Source organism: Podarcis bocagei (assembly GCF_964188305.1).
Source record: "Podarcis bocagei genome assembly, chromosome: 7".
NCBI lineage: Eukaryota > Metazoa > Chordata > Lepidosauria > Squamata > Lacertidae > Podarcis > Podarcis bocagei.
Window position 1 is genome coordinate 38562521 of NC_138132.1, and position 19064 is coordinate 38581584.

At 43.5% G+C, this 19064-nt stretch overlaps 1 protein-coding gene across 1 annotated transcript in view; it reads right to left on the minus strand.

The window, feature by feature from the left end:
* The window catches only part of PEPD (peptidase D), a 128124-nt gene that overhangs the window by 29937 nt on the left and 79123 nt on the right, over positions 1-19064 (minus strand). Inside the window, exon 10 of the mRNA XM_081203384.1 lies at positions 7198-7266. Within this exon, the coding sequence (XP_081059510.1) occupies positions 7198-7266 (69 nt within the window). The remainder of the gene's footprint in view (positions 1-7197; positions 7267-19064) is intronic.

A 19064-nucleotide genomic window follows, 5' to 3' on the forward strand; every position in this document is an offset into this window, starting at 1 on the left:
GAGATGAGTCCTCTTCAGTCATTCAAAAGAATTTGTTGGCTCAAACTGTGCACCCACCCCAACACCCCCATGCATGGGCTTTTAATTGAAAGCTTTGTTGTACAGGCTGCTGGAGTTTTTAAAAAGTATTTTAAAATTTGCTGTTTGATTAATTTAATTGTTTTACACACACACACACACACTTGTCCTTTTAAGGAATGGCACCCTGGTTGCAAACATTCTCCCTTTCTGAGATCCGGGCTGGAGTCTACTTTGTCTGTCTTTCCTCTTCCACCAGGCCTTTGGAATCAATTGTCCCCTGTGCCTACTCTCTCGGCTTCCATTTGTGGAAGAACCAGAGAAAGTAGGATTCTTCCCAATGGCTTTAATATTCAGATTGGTGCGATATGTATGCAAATAGCTGGCTCGAAGAACCGCAGGCAATGCACACAGTTAATCCAAGGATAGACAGAATGATCCAATTACTCAAAGCTTGGAGAACTGACCCAACACTGACACACCCCTTGCAAACCTATATAAATGAGGGCTCAGCTTTGTGAATCCAGCAGTTGAGACCTGCCCTGAGACCACTGGTGAGGAGGGGCAGGATATAAATCCTAGAAAGAAAATAAATGAAATGGCATTTGGTTCAATGTTCTGTTTTATGCTCATACATGTACGTTGTGTGTCACCTTGACATCTTTTTGATGGAGAGAGGTAGAAATGTATTTTTAAATAAAGCATGCTAACAAATATACACTAGTAAGGCAGTACAGAAACAACAGTCTGAACTAGAGGCATAGATTGAATTATTTTCTTTTTGTGTGTGAGAGTCCTGCTCATCTCTTTTAGAGTTCATTTAAAGTACTGCAACTGACCTTTAGCATCTACTTATTGAGTTTTAAAATGCAACTTATTTATTAAAAAGGATAATAATTACTTCTTACTGAATACGATATGATCAGGACTTTCCCTAGGCGTGAGTTATATGGCAAATTTACAAATATTTAAATAATTTAGAAAGTACACAAAACAAAGCTTGAGTGTCACAGGAAACACAGGAAACTGCCTTATATTGAGTCAGCATGAAGCTCAGTACTGTCTACCCTGATCAGAAGGAATTTCTCAAAGTTTAAGGCTGGGGGGGGGGTCTTTCCCAAAGAAGCTGGGGATTGGACCTTTTGCATGCAAAGCAGGTGAGTGATACAGGACTTGGCTGCAGGAGAACCAGGAAGCTCATTTGGAGATCCTGGATGCATCACTCTCTCTTAGGGAGTTTTTGCAATTAACACAGCGAATGTAATTCTCTCGCTAATATGCCTGATTTGATCTTTTGAATCATTTTGTTGTGGTGGGTCTAATGCAAAAACAAACAAAAAACCCCACAAATAATTAATGCAAATCACATCTCTACCTATCTGGATTTATAATTTGAAATGAGCCGACACACTCACGTTCCTGAGCTGGTATGAGTTATTACTTAGTATGAAAGTTCAGGGCTCTCCTCTTGCCGGAGAGACCTCTCACAAATTAAAGTGAGATGGGAGGGGGGATGAGGAGAGTGAAAAATATTCTTTGGTGAAAGATCACAAAGCGGGGGCCAGTGATGTTACCTTGGAGATGCATGGAATTCAAAAAGAATGCCTTGCTCGTGAAAGCAACCTCAGTTTTGCAGAAGCAAGCAAGGTAGAAGCAAGACTAAGGTAAGAAATAATTGCAACCCACCCTGTGTTCTTGGTACAGGGAGGGAGAAACCTCTAAGTAGCAAAATAAATTAAGTATGTTTACAATTACCGTATTTTTCGCCCCATAGGACGCACTTTCCCCCCTCCAAAAATGAAGGGGAAATGTGTGTGCGTCCTATGGGGCGAATGCAGGCTTTCGCTGAAGCCTGGAGAGCGAGAAGCATCGGTGCGTACTGACCACTCTCGCTCTCCAGGCTTCAGGAAGCTATCCGCAAACCTTGCAAGCCCGTGGGAGTTCTCGTGGGCTCACAAGGCTTGCGGGCAGCAGCCTGCAGCCCAGAAGGCGCCCCATGCTTCGGGCTGGTGTCCGCAAGCCTTGCGCGCCCGGCGGGAGGTCCTGCCGGGCGTGCGAGGCTTGGGGCAGCAGCCTGCAGCCCAAAGCGCTGGGAGCCCTCCAGAGGGCGCCCCGTGCTTCGGGCAGGTGTGCGCAAGGCTTGGGGCGGCAGCTGCGGCTGGGGAGGGTAATAATTTTTTTTAATTCATTCCCCCCCCCCCAAGACAAGGTGCGTCCTATGGGCCTGGTGCGCCCTATAGGATGAAAAATACGGTAAATCATGAGCAAGACTAAACCTTAAGGACATAATAATTGCATTGCTGGTTAAGACCCTAATGCTTGGCCAGGTCATCTCTCTAAATCCAACTGTGGCACACTGGTTTGGTTCAAACATAACACAGGCCAAGCCATGGTTTGTTTGGTAAAAGTGTGGTTTGTTTGACTGTCCAAAGCCAATCCAGCAAACTAACCAGCGTTTCTTTTCTGGAAACAAAAACTGGTGTGAAGTTCTTGACCAGGCATAGGCAAACTCAGCCCTCGAGATGTTTTGGGACTATAACTCCCACCATCCCTGACCACTAGTCCTGTTAGCTAGGGATGATGGGAGTTGTAGTCCCAAAACATCCGGAGGACTGAGTTTGCCCACGCCTGCTCTTGACTCACAAACTATGGATTGCTATGATGATGCTTTGGTGCTATTGCTTGCTTAACCACGGCCTGTGCATCCCCAGGCTACAGGGACAACACAAGAACAGGTGGGAAACAAACCAAGCTCAGGAGGAACAAGCACCGTGGTTTGTTCTGCTTGTATGTGAGATGATGTGCAGCTTGTTTGACAACCCTGGCTGTGTAGTGCTTTACAGTGGTACCTCGGGTTAAGTACCAGCACTTAATTCGTTCTGGAGGTCCGTACTTAACCTGAAACAGTTCTTAACCTGAAGCACCACTTTAGCTAATGGGGCCTCCTGCTGCCGCTGTGCCACCGGAGCCCGATTTCTGTTCTCATCCTGAAGCAAAGTTCTTAACCTGAAGCACTATTTCTGGGTTAGCGTATGTAACCTGAAGCGTATGTAACCCAAGGTACCACTGCATTGTATTTTTATATATTTTATATATGTTGTAACCCACCCAGAGTGCCTGGAGCAACCCAGTTAGATGGGCGGGGTACAAATAATAAAATAATAATTATTATTATTCAAACAAAATGCTGATCTTCATCTTGTGTGAAGATCCACCTTTCTTTCATATACATCTATATCTGTATATATCTATATACAGTGCTTTTTTTCTAAAAAAATGTTTATGGGTACTCTCATTTTGACTCCAGAAAATCACCATTTTATAGTTCAAATCGGGAAAAAGAAATACAGTAAATGGACCAAAGTACAAAGATTCACAAAATGTTTAGGGGTATGTGTACCCCTGCATCCTCCCAGAAAAAAAGCACTCTCTCTCTGTCTCAATGGCAGGAGTCAGCTGTGGATCAGCCTCACCCTGGCAAAAAACCCTTCTTGATCATTGTATATAGGAGCAAATTAATTTTATTGCCCCATGTGAGGATCAAATTAATTATATTTATTATTGAATTACATCCTACTTTTTCTCCAAGAAACTCATGGTGCTGGACATTATTGTCTCCCTCTCTATTTGTATCCTCACCATCACCCTTTGAGGGATCTTAGGAGTGACTAACTGAAGGTAAGATTCATGGCTGTGTGGGGATTTGAACCCAGGTCTCCCAAGTCATAGTCCAACACTCTAACCACTACACCACACTAGTTTTCTAATGACCTCTGGGTTATAATACTGATGTGCTGCTTGCTGCACTAATGCTCATGCTTTTTGCCCTGGTGTGAACATCACTTAAGACAATTACTAATCAAGGATTAGGAAATGAAGAGAAAATTAAAAATGTCAGCTTGCATTACAAGCAGATTTCCAGGGGGAGAGTGGTGTAAATGGAATGGACGGCTGGCGATCCCGCCTGGCTGCATACAAAGCAGGGCTGTAATGCAGTTCAGCGAGAATTTTAATTGCACAATTATCACAATATCAAATATTTTCGAACTGATTACATCAGCGCGAAAAGAAAAAAATAAATTATCTTTGTTTTTACTCAACTGTCCTTTGGGCACTCTGTGCTCTCTCCCCCCCCTGCACGATTTTCTTGACGGTTAAAAAGGTATGGTATTCTAAAGGCAATTGCAAAAACCTCAGATGCAAAAGGGCAATTTTGTAAAGATCTATAGATAGAGATGCACAGTCTCGCAAACAGAGAGTCTGAGGATAAGACCTGCACTCTAAAGGTGGACAGCCAGGTGGTGGTGGTGTTACCTGTGTTACCTGTAGTCCTCCAAGTGAATGTTAAACTACAATTGTTGGACTAAAGACCTAAAGAACTCTGGACCAATGACATGAAAGCCTGGCTTTCCCTCCACTGCCTGGGATTAAGACCAACAAATGGAACCCAGATAGTCTTACTACAAAGTGATGATTATTGGCTTGTGGTCTATAGAAATGCTCTCTCTACCAGCTCTCTGTCCATTTGGTAGTGGGGAGATCTGGAGTGTGTGTTTCTGGCACTAGGGCAAACAGGACAGATTAGGGATTCTGCTGATTTACTGCCTGCCTCACAGTCTCCCTGCCTGAGCTGGTCTCGTGAGGTGGTGTTGAGGACTCCCAGGCTGCTGGTTATGGGGAATTCAACATCCCTGCCTAGGTGACTGGTTCTGGGTTGGCTCAGGACTTCATGGCTGCCATGACAACCATGGGGCTGTCCCAATAGGTCATCACTGGACCTTGTTTTCTCAACTGGGCAGGAAGAGTGTGCTCTGAACGAGGGGGATATTGTCGTGGTCAGATTGCTTCCTGTTGAGATTTAGGCTTTCAGCACCTTTCCTCCTCGGCAGAGGTGGAGGACCTATTAACATGGTCTCCCCTGAAAGGCTGATGGCTTCAATGAGTTTCCAGGAGACTCTGGGAGACTCTCTGGCTGATATTACCAGTGCTCCTGTCAAAGCCTGGCTGACCTCTGGGACATTTGAATGGCTCGGGTCATTGATACGATCGCCCTAGAGTGCCCACTCCCCCTATGTGGAGCCCACTTGACTCCCTAATATATTCCTCAAATGTAATAACTTGGCTTATTTTAGCACCAGCAAATCCAATGCGAGCTGGGTGGAGTGGGGAGAACCTGCCCGTCACTTATCTACACTAAGAGGACGCTTTTCATATATATATAATAAGTTAATCAATTAATCACCGATTAAATATGTGTGAAGGAACTTAAGTACTGATGGCACCATTCAACCATCCATGCATGTCTCTTTATTCTGCTGGGCTGTTAAAGAGTCTTCTGAAAATCATATCGAACTTCCATTTCCTTCTTTCCAGAACTATTGATCAGCAAGACGTTATTTTTATTGAACCAACTTGGCGGTTTAATGATGACACTGCGGAGTTCCGCTGAGCTTTTTGCCAGGAAAACTATGAAAAAGGTGGCCTGTCAAGAGCCAAGATGCACAGTCAGCCAACCCCAACCTGGTGCCCTCCACATAGCTGTCAACCTCCCCTTTTTTTGTGGGAAATTCCCTTATTCCAGCGCCGTTTCCCGCTGCTTCCCGCTGCTATCCCAGATTGTTAGACATCCCGTAGACTGTCCCTGGGACAGGTGAGGCTGCTGATCCCTTATTTTCAAATCTGAAAGTTCACAGCTATGGCCCTCCAATTGATATGGCCTTCCACATCCACCAGGTATAGCCAGTTAGCAATGTGGAAGCAACCCCCACCCATGATATCCTCACAGATTAAAAGGCCACAGATTGTTTAATAAGCCTGGGAGAAGAGGAATTTTTTGCCTGGCGCCTAAAGATATGTAACGAAGGCGCCAGATGAACCTCCCTGGGGAGAGCATTCCACAAGCAGAAAATAACAACAACATGGGAACACAGCCAGAAGTTTTAGAGTAAAAGGGCGAAAGCCATGCAGAGCAAATTTCACTTATCCAGAGGCATCTCTTATCTGGACATGGCTTCTAACCTGAAGTGTTCTCCCCCCCCCCGCCCACCCCTTCGCCACCCCACAGTCTCTTTTTCAAAAGGTCAGGTTCATGCTTCTGATTAAATATTAGCAAGGAAGAAGCAACATCAGCAGAGCTGTGAACTCTGAGAGAAAGAGTGAAAAACGCGACATTAGTGGGCAAGATGAAGCTGTAACAAATAGGCTTACTGCAGGAGGAAAATCCTACAGTGAACATTAAGGCACCATGAAGCAGAACAAACCACTTCAAGTGTGACTCGGAGAGAGAATAGGCTTTGTCCAAAAGGGGCCTCTCCCACACCTTTGCATGCAAGAGAGAGGGAAAGCAGTCAAAGTGAGGAGAAAGAGGTTGTGGGGAAGTATCATTTCGTGTGTCCTGTTAGCACCTGACCCCTTTCAGCGAAGTGAACTTTGTTAAATTAGAGTAAGGATGGTCTGCAGGCAAACAGCAACCAAAATGGCCAAGGGGATGAATCACCTCCCCCATGAGGAAAGATTGCAGCATTTGGGGCTTTTTAGTTTAGAGAAAAGGTGAATAAGAGGCAACATGATAGAAGTTTATGAAATTATACGTGAGTAGAGAAATGTTTTTCTCCCTGTCTCATAATGCTATAACTTGGGAACATCCAATGAAGATGAACACTGGAAGATTCAAGACTGATAAAAGAGAGTTCTCTATGCAATATACATGGTTAATCTATGGAACTCATCTCCACAGGAGGCAGCGATGCCCACTGACCTAGAGGATTAGGCAAATTCATAGCCACAATGGCTATGCTGACTCCACTGTCAGAGGCATTATGCCACTGAGTAACAGTTGCTGGAAACCATAGGCAAAAATAAAAATAAAAAGCCATGGCTTGTTTGCTTGCCTGTGAGATGACACATTGCTTGTTGAACTAAACCATGGTTATGTGTGTGCACAGTCGAAGCCAAATCAAATGCATCCACCAAGTAGACCCACATTCGATGCTATGGGCCTCACTTCACCCTCAAGATGCATACCAGTTTAGCCATGGGGCTTTATTCCTAAAATATCTGTGGTTAAATAAAGCAGATTTTATTGAATGCTTCTAAATGTCTTTCTGAAGTGACTTGAGCTTGATAGTGATACTGATACAACTCAATGGGAAATGGAAAATGAAGACTGGGGCGGCTTACCTGCCACAGATGCAGGTATAGGAAGTGTGTCGCATGCCGCCGCGTTTGTAGCAGTAGTGCTGAAACAGGCTGCAAAACAAAGGAGACAGAAGTTAATCAATTGTTGAGGACCAAACAAAAAAAGCAATGAACAATGCAACATTTAAAGAAGCAGGACTTATTTGTTCTTGGCTCAGACATCAACCCACCATCCCATCTCCATTTTGAGCTCGCTTTGTCCCTGAAGAAAATGGTAGAGAAAGAACTAGAAGAAGAATTGCAAAGAAAGTCTATTTAAGCTCCAGCGGGAGCAAACCCACCCCCTAATTTTCAAAGTTTACCTGCCACTGGAGCTAAACAATTACAGTGGTACCTCGGGTTAAGTACTTAATTCGTTCTGGAGGTCCGTTCTTAACCTGAAACTGCTCTTAACCTGAAGCACCACTTTAGCTAATGGGGCCTCCCACTGCCGCCGCGCCGCCAGAGCACAATTTTTGTTCTCATCCTGAAGCAAAGTTCTTAACCTGAAGCACTATTTCTGGGTTAGCGGAGTCTGTAACCTGAAGCGTATGTAACCTGAAGTGTATGTAACCCGAGGTACCACTGTAACAATTCAAGAGATGACCAAAAGCTGACCGTTCCCCCCACCCCCAGGTTGTTGCTTTGCTTTGTAAAGTAAGAAGCTCCCTCCTTCTCCATCTTTTTGTTCCCAAACCCTGGAAGTTTCTTTGACCACAGGTGAGAGTGGGAGGAAAGGGGAAGTTGCAGGAGTCCGTTGCAGGAAGCAACATCTCTCTCAAAAGACTTCCTGAAGCAAAGAACGGCCCGTCTCTTCACATGACGATAAAGGGATCCTGCAGGAGGAGCTCTTCCGCCTTCCCAAGAGCTGCAGCATCCCTTAGGACATGATGGATGCTCTGCCATCAGGCAAGGACAGATGCACCCAAAGTACAATTAATATAGGATTAACTGCTTTAAGAGTCAAGCACATATTAGAGCCCCTTTCAGTCTTGGTGAAATATACTCTAATTACAATCCAATTCCCTTTTAATACTGAAAGGATTGGGGGGAGGGGGGGGAAGACCTCATTTGTTGTAATATTAAAATCATTTCATTAACAAGGAGTGATAATGGAACCCATTCAGATTTCAGAGACGTTCGCAAGCCTTTGGCAGCTGCTGCGACAAATGCAAGCTATTAGACGGACATTTAAGATATTGCTTTAGCTACACACCCGGTTAGATATATCTAACTGCTTAATGAGACATTAGGATGGACAGTCCCAACACTATTATGCACATATCAAGGAGATGAATGTGCCACATTTCACAGGTTGCTGAACCTCACAAACGTTTTTTGGGGAAACCTGACAGGCATCTGCCCAGGATGTTATAGGCAAAGCATGCTGTGCTTCTAGATAAACTTTCTGTTACAGGATCACAGCCATGAACAGCCGGGTCCAAAAGGAGCACTGCTAAGATATCATTAATCAACAAAACTCTGCAATAGGAATGAAAAGAAAATGGAAACGCCATTAGCATGAAAACAGGAACCGGAAGCTACTAGATACCTTATTAATATTAATAACATCCATAATTAAAAAGTAGTAGTGCTTCCGACATGTCTCCTTAGCAACACAAAGGAAGAAAAGTTCACCCTGGCTATATCTGATCAATAGCCAATGTGTGCTGAGGGTGACATCCCTTAGTACTGGAAGGTTATACTGATTAACTTAAAAGGAGTTATTTATACAGGCTCTCCCTACGATTCCTAATCATTTCCTTGGAAGAGGCAGGAGTTAGGAAAATGAAAGCATTTCATAAGTCTACCGGAGATACGTATTCCAAAAATAATAGTAATAATAACAATAAATCAAAAGAAGTTATCATGGTGAGTTGCCTGGCTCGGATAATGTGCTACAAATGGAAACAGCTAGCTAAATTTAGAGCCCAGATCTTAAGAAAACTCTAGAGATCAATTTGGAGCAAGCGTGTCAACAAGTTAAGCTCTTAACAAGCATTTGGGTCGACAGTGCAATGCTTCAAAAGTGCGAGGCGCCACAAAGGATGTTCTGATGTATTTTAGAAGCATGTTAAAATTAAGGGCATCTTACAGTACAAGGAACATTTGGCAACCTTGAACTTAAAAATATTAAAATCTGAATGATTTTTCCTGGTATTCTCATGGTGAACCAGCTCTGAAGACACGAGCTATGATAGCCATAGTATGATGGGGAGACTTAATGTATTTGCTTCTGAACAGCACACTTATAAGCACCCTCCTTTGTGGCCCAGTGGAAATCTAATGTCCTTGGATGGTCTGAATATTTGTTTGATGGTCGTTCTCCCACCTCATGTGAAAATCCTGTCCCTCTTACACCCTCGGAGGTCACCATGGCCTTTATTCGGGTGTTATAGAAGCGTAGGGCTGATGAGCCTGCTGGCTGTTCACCTCCATCACCACCACCCTCTGGGAGTTGAAATGCAACTGCCTGGAGCAGAGAAATCTCTTGCACTTCTGTGATGTCAAACCATGGAAAACTGGGGAGCAGTGAGGGAGCTCGCAAGAGCAGAGGTTGGCTCCTCATGTCACACAGTTACTCTCCAACTTGCGGAACATGAAGTCAGCACACTCATCCCAGTAAGCACCCCTCAGACATGCAATTTCCACATTCCAGGAGGGCTCACATTACAGCATTTGGTCCTGCACTGGTGTTAACAGCAGCCACTGTTCTGATATACCCAGGGCTTACATGACAGTGCCCAACCTCAACTACAAGCTTGATCATGAATCCAACAACGGCTAGAATAAGCTGGATGCAGTTTTAAGTCAGCTCTAAAAGAGGAAGAGGGGGGATTTACACATAAGACAAAAAAATATGAGGGGGAGAAATGCAGGACTCAGCCACATGTTCTGCATGGCCCAATTCATGAGTCACACTAAGCCATAGTTGGTTTTGCCTATGTGGTTTTTCTTAACTTTTGGACCCAGCCAAGCAGACTAACCATGGTTTCTTGTTAGCTTGTAAACCATGGCGTGCTTTAACTATGGTTTGGCATTATGTCCAAACCCAACAGCCTTGCTTAACCATGGTTTGTTTGACCAGCCCAAGAAATCCCCAAGCCAAGGAGGCCTGAGTGGCTGGGAGACAAACCACAAACTACAAACCACAGCTTAGCCAATGTCCCATCCACAATTTTATGTCTGTACTGTACCTACGTGAAAGATGGTCAGCAATTATAGGGAAACTGTAGTTAAAGCAGGGATGGTACATAAACCCAAGTAGTAGAAACCAATGCAATTTCCCCTTCTTTTCTACAAAACACACAGAAACTGGAGAGACATTCTCTGAGAGACAAAGCTTAATTGGAAAACGGACAGGTGCCACAGGGGGGTGGGGGAAGAATGGCAGCTTGGAGTTAATAAATTAAAAGGAAAACAAAACACATCCCAGGGACATCTATCAAGGGTGATTTACGGACAACAAAACCAACAGATCGTTTAAGCTTAAGAGAGGGGAGAGGTGGGTGAGGCATAATTGGCATTTTAATTGTGTAAGAGGATTGTAAATCATCTTCCCTAGTCAAACAGCAAGATCCCCCAATACCACAGATAGCATCACTTGATGGATCCTTCCATCAGCTCAGCCCTTGCCAACTTGGTTCCTTCCATGTGTTTTGGCTGATGGGGGCTGTAGTCCAAAACAGCTGGAGGTCACTTAAGTTGCCAAAGGCCGCAGTGACATTCTCTCATCCATCCAGGTGGGTATATTCCAAACTAGAGTGTTTAGTAAAGTGGGCGTACTGTCTGCCAATGTGCGGGGTGCTAAAATGAGCCACAGCAGGAGTGTGTCTCCAAATATAATGGTCACCTTGTTGGCTTGCATGAAAAGGTGGGTTTAGGGGGCATCGCTTCCCCGCAAAAAAATCACAGATAGGTGAGTAAACAAGTGCATTGTCTACATACTGGCACGGAATATGAGCAGAAGACAGTAGAAAACAGGTTGGCATTTAAGCAGAAGGTAAGCTGGCATCCTTGCTACTTGACGTCATTTATCCGGGTACCAAAAGGAAACTGTGGGTGGAAATTGGTCTTGGACGTACCCTCCAAATGCACAGCTAATAATAAACTGCAAGGAAGAATGCCCTGTCTTGGTTTAAGCAGGGGTAGCTTACAGGTTTCATAATGGTGAGTGTGTCAGACTAAGACCTGGGAGATGAGGGTTCGAATCTCTACTTAGCCATGTAGCTGCTCTCTGGGTGACTTTGGGCCAGTCACTGTCTCTCAGCCTAACCTACTTCACAGGGTTGTTGTGAGGATTAAATGAAGAGGAGAACCATGTTGGCTAACTGTGGCTTAAACGATCACCGGGAGAGTCAGAAATCTACTTTGGAGGAAGAAGACCTATGATCCTTTAAGTTGCGAGGCAGAATCGGCTCTCTGAGGACGTGATTCATCTGAGTCCCTTCCCCTACCCCTGCAAGACATTTTTTCCATAGGTTTCTGCTTGTTATATAGCAATGACACAGAACCACAAATACTAGCACAATGCCACAATTTCACACGCAATTGAAATAATATGAAATAATATGAAATAAGAGTGAGACCACACCAAAAGGTCTTAAGACCCACAGCTCTGCTTCATTATTAGTTTTTAAATACTGTAATTTTGGATCTCAATTGGCATATTTTATACTGTTTTTTTTGTTTATTCATAACTATTTATTAACGTGTAATTAATGAGGTCTAAATCCTTTGATGACAGAATGATTAAATTGTATGTTAACTAATCCCTCTTTTAATTATGATGCTGCCAGGAACCCATTCGTGGATATATATAAAAAGGAGACATTTATAGGCACCCATTCTTTAAATAAGCAGTATGTTAAGCCAATAATTAGAAGAAATAGTGATTTCAATTATATTTTAATTACTGTTACACATAAAACATGCCTTAATAGTTGTAGCATAATACATACTCTCTCTTTATGAATCACTAGTCATTCCTTTTGGGGTGTGATCCAAATAAAGGCATTTTAATACCCATATGCACTGATACAGATGAATGCAGTGAATCTTGTCAGCTTTGCCCGCTGCAATGGATAAAAGATACTTAATCCTCAATCCAAGCTGCTTCTCAAAGCAAGCCATTCTCTTACAGCACTAGAACCCAGAGCCATTCATTGGAGCTGAATGTTGGAAAATGCAGGAAATACAAAATAACTTTTCTTCATGCAGCACATAGTTAAACTATGAGATCCACGTGGAGGAACAGTTTGCAAACCTGCTTGAAATCCTGATTTTAAGCCCTGGTTTAAAATTAACCACGGCTAGGTTCAGTGCAGATAGGAAGCTGCCTTGTCCCAAGTCAGACATTTATGTATTTATTTCATAAAGATTCATATGCCACTTGATTGTAGAAAAAACAACAACCTCAAAGACGCCTGGCCTATCTAGCTCAGTACTATCTATTCCATAGGTAGCCACTGTTGGACTACAACTCCCATCATATTTGACCACTGGCCACGCTTCTGGGGCTGATGGGAGCTGTAGTCCAACACCATCTGGATGGCACCACATTGGCTACCCCTGTTATGCAGTCCGGAAGCAGCGCTCCATGGTTTCAGACAGCGATCTTTCCCAGCCCTGCATGGAGATGCATGCAAAGGAGGTGCCTCTAGCTACAGGTCCATCTCTAATGCATCACGAATGATGCAAAAGGAGCAGATTTGGGAGTGTGTGCATGCACAGGAGACAGGGGAGCATGAAAGAGCATGTAGCCTTGCATGAGCCATGTGGTATGCCCACTTTCTAAACCACACCCGGGAGACTGGGAAATATTGATGTCTGCATTAGGCTAGGGGAAAAGGGCAGAAAGTGCAAACCTTTTTTTCGCAAGGTGCAGCCCCGGTTCAAAACAGTTTGGAGGGGGCAGTTTAGTTTGCCAAGCAGAATTCCCCAGACATAAATCTCTCTCTCTTTTGACCTCCTGCACATAATATGATGCGTATTCATGCCATGTGACAGTCCCACGCTGAGGTGAACACTGTGGGGAAGTGCCACATCACCATTGTCTTTACGGTTAGGGTTATCCCAAAATCAGGGGACCCCAGAAGTCCGCTGCTTAAGGACTGAGCCTGTCTGGGCACCTGTCTTGAGTAAAATGCCAAACAGGAATGGGTACAACCTTTTCCTATTCACTGACATTGCACTGTGGGGCAGGGAAATATGCCAGATCAGACCAGGGCTTCATCGAGTCCAGCACCCAGTTTCTAACAGCACCTAGGAAATGGGCATCCCCAGAATGTTTCGAGGTTGCATGTATATGTACCAACTTGCCCATTTGTTAAGATCAGTGGGATGTCCCACCCAGGGTGGAGGCATGTCCCACGGTGACAGAGTGGCATATCCAGCTATGTTGGAGCACACCCATTGAAATGAAGAGGCCCAAGTTAGCCATGCCCATTTCAATAGGCCTGTTCTTAGTACTGTCTTAGTTGGATACTACCCAGGGTTTTTCCACTGGCTGCCCCAACAAAGTCATGTACCCCATGAAGTCAGGTTCCCCTCCCTCCCTCCTTCCTCTGCCTATCTTTCGCTGACTAGTGAAGACATTTTTATTCTGGCACAGGGCGGGGGGAGAGCTAAAACTTCCGGATGCACATATTAAAATGCATAGCAAACTGACAGCGTAAGATTTATACTGTATATATTTCACATCAGTCTGTGTCAATGGCAAGTTATCTGATGCATGCATGTTACTCTGGTTAACTCTATAGACTTTGGGTAATTGGCCTGTAGGCAGCGTACACACAATAAAACTGAATTATTCTTGCAGGCTTTTGCCCTTGTTTCCTTAAAGGCTGTGTATGATTTGTAGCTTCTGGCTGTACTGTATTTTTACAAAATGTATTAAGAACATTAAGAGCGCAGGAACCAACTTCCCACCACCACTCACATAAATCCTTACCACCACCACCATCTTAAAGACTGTTTCAAGGATTGCCAACTTGGAGCCCAGCAGTACCTCCTATGGTTCCTGCAAAAAGGTCTCAGTAAATATCCCCTCAAAAATAAACAAGACTGGAGGAAGCATGCCCACCCATTTGGAGCTCTTGTCACCTTTTCTGTTTTTTCAGACATGCCACCATTTTGTGTTATATCCACCCCACAGCAGGCATTTATATCACACACCCCAGAGCTGACATTTAGTGACTGATGGTGCTCGCAGGACTTTCTCAAAACTCCGAATGTACCCGCTAGTCCTCAAAACACTGGTGATCCCTGGACTCCTTCAACATTGGGAAAGAGAGAGAAATGGAAAGTGGAAGAAGATGGAGTGCAAGAGAGAGAAAAGGTGAGCAGGGCTGTTCCATTGACAGCCTTTGCACATCCCTCACCTGTCACCTGGAGGCAGCTGTTGCACCAGGCTACCTGGGCTGCCTCCATCCCAGCTGCCCATTATCAAACGTCCCCCCCACCCCGCCCTCAACTTTGCTTTCCCCTCTAACTCCTCTTTTACTTTTGTGTTGTGTCTTTTAGACTGCAAGCCTGCAGGCAGGGACTGACTTACAGCTGCTCTGGGAATCTTTTCGGCTAAAGAGTGGGGCGAAAGTGCTCTAAATAAAACAAGATGAACGAAGGAGCTATGAGAGGCATCAATGAGATGGCAATACAATGTGGAGAAACAAAAGTATAATCTGGCGCTGCACCATCTGTCCGATGGAACAAAACACTTCTCTGCTTCTCCCCCCATTCTGTCATCTCTGCCACTATCAGAATTATTGATGGAATATTTAACTTATCCATTCAGTTTCCAAAACAGAACTCTTTCCCAATAAAAGTAATGCCCAGAATGGAAGCCTCTGAGACTTCTTTTTTCCTTCTTCCCAGAGTAATAATGTTCATTTTAACCTTGATGGGGGACTTAACTAATTTATGAGGTAATTTCAGTAATAACCATACATTAATTTTACATCTCCTTTTCTCCTGTTTGGATAGGTTTGGGCCACTAGGAATTATGTAAAGACAGACAATAGGCTGCTAGGGATTTCAAGTGAGTAATGCACTGTGTTTAAAACCTTTCAATCAAATTAATAATGCGCAGAGCTATCCACTGTGTAATTGCTTCTAATATATTCAGATTCAGAAGTCAGCATTAATAGACTATATAGATGGTATTTTTCCTGCAGGAAATTATACTGGTTTAATTTCACATTCTCACTATAAATCCCAGGCCAACATGGTCCCTCTGCAACCTCTGGGTCACAATCAAAAATCAGCATTTCATGAGCACAGTCCTAATAATAATTTTATAATGTCATTCTCGACAAGAGTGGAGATATGGGATTCTCAGATTATGAGGGCAGAAAAAGTTGCATAGTGAAGTGGGGACAGAAATGGGCCTTCTGAGGTGAGAGGAACAGTTAAGAAGCAAGTGCTACAGAGCTTAAGATATACAGTGGTGCCTCGCAAGACGAAAATAATCCATTCCGCGAGTCTCTTCGTCTAGCGGTTTTTTCATCTTGCGAAGCAACCCTATTATTATTATTATTATTATTATTATTATTATTATTATTATTATTATTATTAGCTTAGCGGATTAGCGCTATTAGCGGTTTAGCGGATTAGCGGCTGTTAAAGGCTTAGCGGCTAAAAGGCTATTAGCGGCTTAGCAGCTTAGAAAAAGGGGGGGAAAGCGGAAAAAAATCGGAACACTCGCAAGACGTTTTCGTCTTGCGAAGCAAGCCCATAGGGAAATTCGTCTTGCGAGGCATTCGTCTTGCGGGGCACCACTGTACAGTGTGGATGAGACAGAAAGGGTTTGCATATCTGTTCAGGAATGGAGTTCATTGAATGACCTACTTCGTAGGGTTGTTGTGCATGGAGGAAAAGAGAAAATTATCCCCCACATAGTGCCTTGAAAGAAGGGTGGGATGCAATCAAGGAATTTTTGGGAGACAGGCGAGGTCTGCTTTCAGCCATCAGTTCAAAACACTGAACTGTAAGTAGGATTTTTATATACATATTTGGTTAAGTGTAATAAAAGGTTGGTATTTCTGAGTGAAAATTTCAAATATGAAACTACTCTAATTTCCAGTGATTAATTGCACTAATTGCACAGTTTTTGCAAATGACACCCTTAAGCAATCATCTAAGCCTATATCAAGGTTGATGGTGAATTTGAAAGTAAAGTATACAATTTAAGCATGTCAAATTTTTATTTTCTTCCCAGTTCGAACTTGTGGCTCAACCTCATTTGTTTATTAAAACATTCATAGACCACCATTCATTAAAATAGCACAGATAAAATCAATACAACAAAACAGTTGAATACTAAAAAACCCCACAAATACCAGAGACAGCCAGAATTTCCAAGAGAGCTGGTACTAAACATAAGGGATCTGTATTTTTTTTAAAAAAAAGAATCTGGACAAAAGGCCCTCTTTTAAGACTCCCTTTTTGTTTTTGTTTTATTTTCTCACCACAATGCACATTTCCAAATGCATGAACACAAGGGCCCGCACAGTTCTGCTCATGTATAATCCATCCTTTAAATATTATACGTTACTACTATGGGTATTTTTGGTTTCCTGGGACAGCCCAACACACTTGATAAATTATAGTTATTAAATGTATTTCCAAATGCTGCCAGCACCAGCATAGTTACTTATAGTACACTGCAGTTCCAGTGTCAAGATTTTACTGCAATCAGTGATTTGAGGCTTGACAGGATGAAACTGGAACTTGTATGCCTATAGCATAAAATTGTACGAGTCATCCCTTGCACTGTACTTGATAAAGTGTCAGAAGAGATTTTCGTAGGTTGCCTTACTATCCATCAGTTGTTTCAATGCATTTGGGGAAAAAGAAAGAAGAAAGCTTCCATCACCAGTACAGAAGAGTTGGCTATCTATGGCTGTTTAAACCACTCTGGACTCTTCCAGTTTTCAAAGTTGATGTTGCACCGCCAGACCAAAGAAGTCTCTATATTAAGGTATCTGCCACATATCCTAATCAGGCCTTCATCCCCAACAAGACCATAGGAGATGTTCTGGAAACACTGGGGGCTTCTCTGTGCTGACATGTATTTTAAACAAATACCTAAAAATAGACACATACAGTGTTCAAACGAGACCTATTTTGTCCTTCAGTATCGTTCTAAAGTACCGAAAAGCATCCATTGAGCAGCTCCAACGAGTATGTTTTCAGGACAGTGTCTTCATGTTCAGCCTGAAAAGGGTGTCCCCTTATCTGCAGTTTGATCATTTGGGCGTCAACGTTTCCAAAAAAGAAAGTAGCAAATTCTAATGGAGAGATGTTTCCATCATTTGAAAAGGAGACAACCATCCACATCCTGTCAAGGTTTAGTGTATCATGGGAGAAGAGGACCAATCTAGAAGGGACATAACACCAACAAGACCATTGCAGGGTCCAGCTAGCTCTGATGTCACTAAGAATGTCACCTCCCAGTTCTCTCCGGTCATGAAGAAAAGCAGATATCCTTCAACTCACTTAAGGATATACCTTCAACTATGGTGTTTAGCAGTGGGTAACCTTTTCCCCATTGAGGGATGGATTCCCTTGGAGGGCTATGAGTAAAGGTGGATGAGGCTAGGAAGGGAAGAGGACGGAGCCAAACTACTCTCTGTTTCCATCTTACACAAACACATGTCCGTCCACCCACATCTCATCTCCCTATTCTCCCTCACTCTGCTTTTGTCTCTCCCAGGAAGAACTTGCCACCTTGTCCTTAAAAACATAAAGAACAGTCTGTTGAATCGGGCTAGGGGCCCATCTAGTCCAGCATGCTGTTCTCACCGTGGCCAACCAGATGCCTGTGGGAAACCCTCAAGCAGGAACCAAGCACAAGACCAGTCTCCCGTGGCCTCCAGCAGCAGATACTCAGAAGCATCGCTGCCACCAGCTATGGTGGCAGAACACAGCCATCATGACTGTGGCTGCCTCCTATGGGAGCATGTTCAACTATGCACTGTATGAAGAAGTACTTTCTTTTATCTATCCTCCTTCCCTTTCCCCAGAAGTCCAACCTTCAAATGCAGCAGCTATAATGTATATTTCACGTCAAAATGTTAGAGGTTTTTTACGATTAAGACACATACAAATTTTGTTAAATGGATAAAATGGAAAAAGAGTCTCCCTTCTGCCAATTCATGGGGAGTTTGGGAAGGCAGAGCAATGTGGCCAATAGGTATTGGGTGTTGTGAGGATCTATTTCATTGCTACCTTTAGGTAAGAGAAAGGAGTTGTGCACTTTTGTGTAAATAATAAATTACTGTTCCAGGAGTGGGAGAAAATAAAGCACTTCAAGAACACAACTGGCCTGCGAGGTCCTCCAATCTCTCTCTGCCTACATCTTAGGAGCCCTGGACATACAGAATGAGTGAAAGGCTGCCCAGAGGATTACACCATTTGCCACAAATTACCTCTTTATGGAAGAATCAATTTTATAGTCTTCTGAATCTCAAACACTTGGTGCTTCAATACAATGGAATTACTCTTTGGAAAGCCAGACCCAAGACGGATGACTCTGGAGAGCTCACAGACAGGCCGAGGGAGCTGTCAGCCATTAAGACCATCACCTACGGAGAGCTCATGCATCATAGGGAAAAAGTTTGGCGATGGAAAAGATGCAATCAGTCATTAACACCAGGCAGCTCAGAATGACATCTGGACGGCCTGAATACGCAATTCATCTTTGAACACTTAGCCCAAACTCAAAGCCAATGAATGTACAACAGAAGCAAACAAGTACATCATTATGGGAGTTAGAACTATTGGCTTTCTGATTTTAGCACTTTCTTCTATAGCAGTTTTGACTGGAACCCACATGGATACCTAGCTAACTACTCAGATCATTTGCGGGG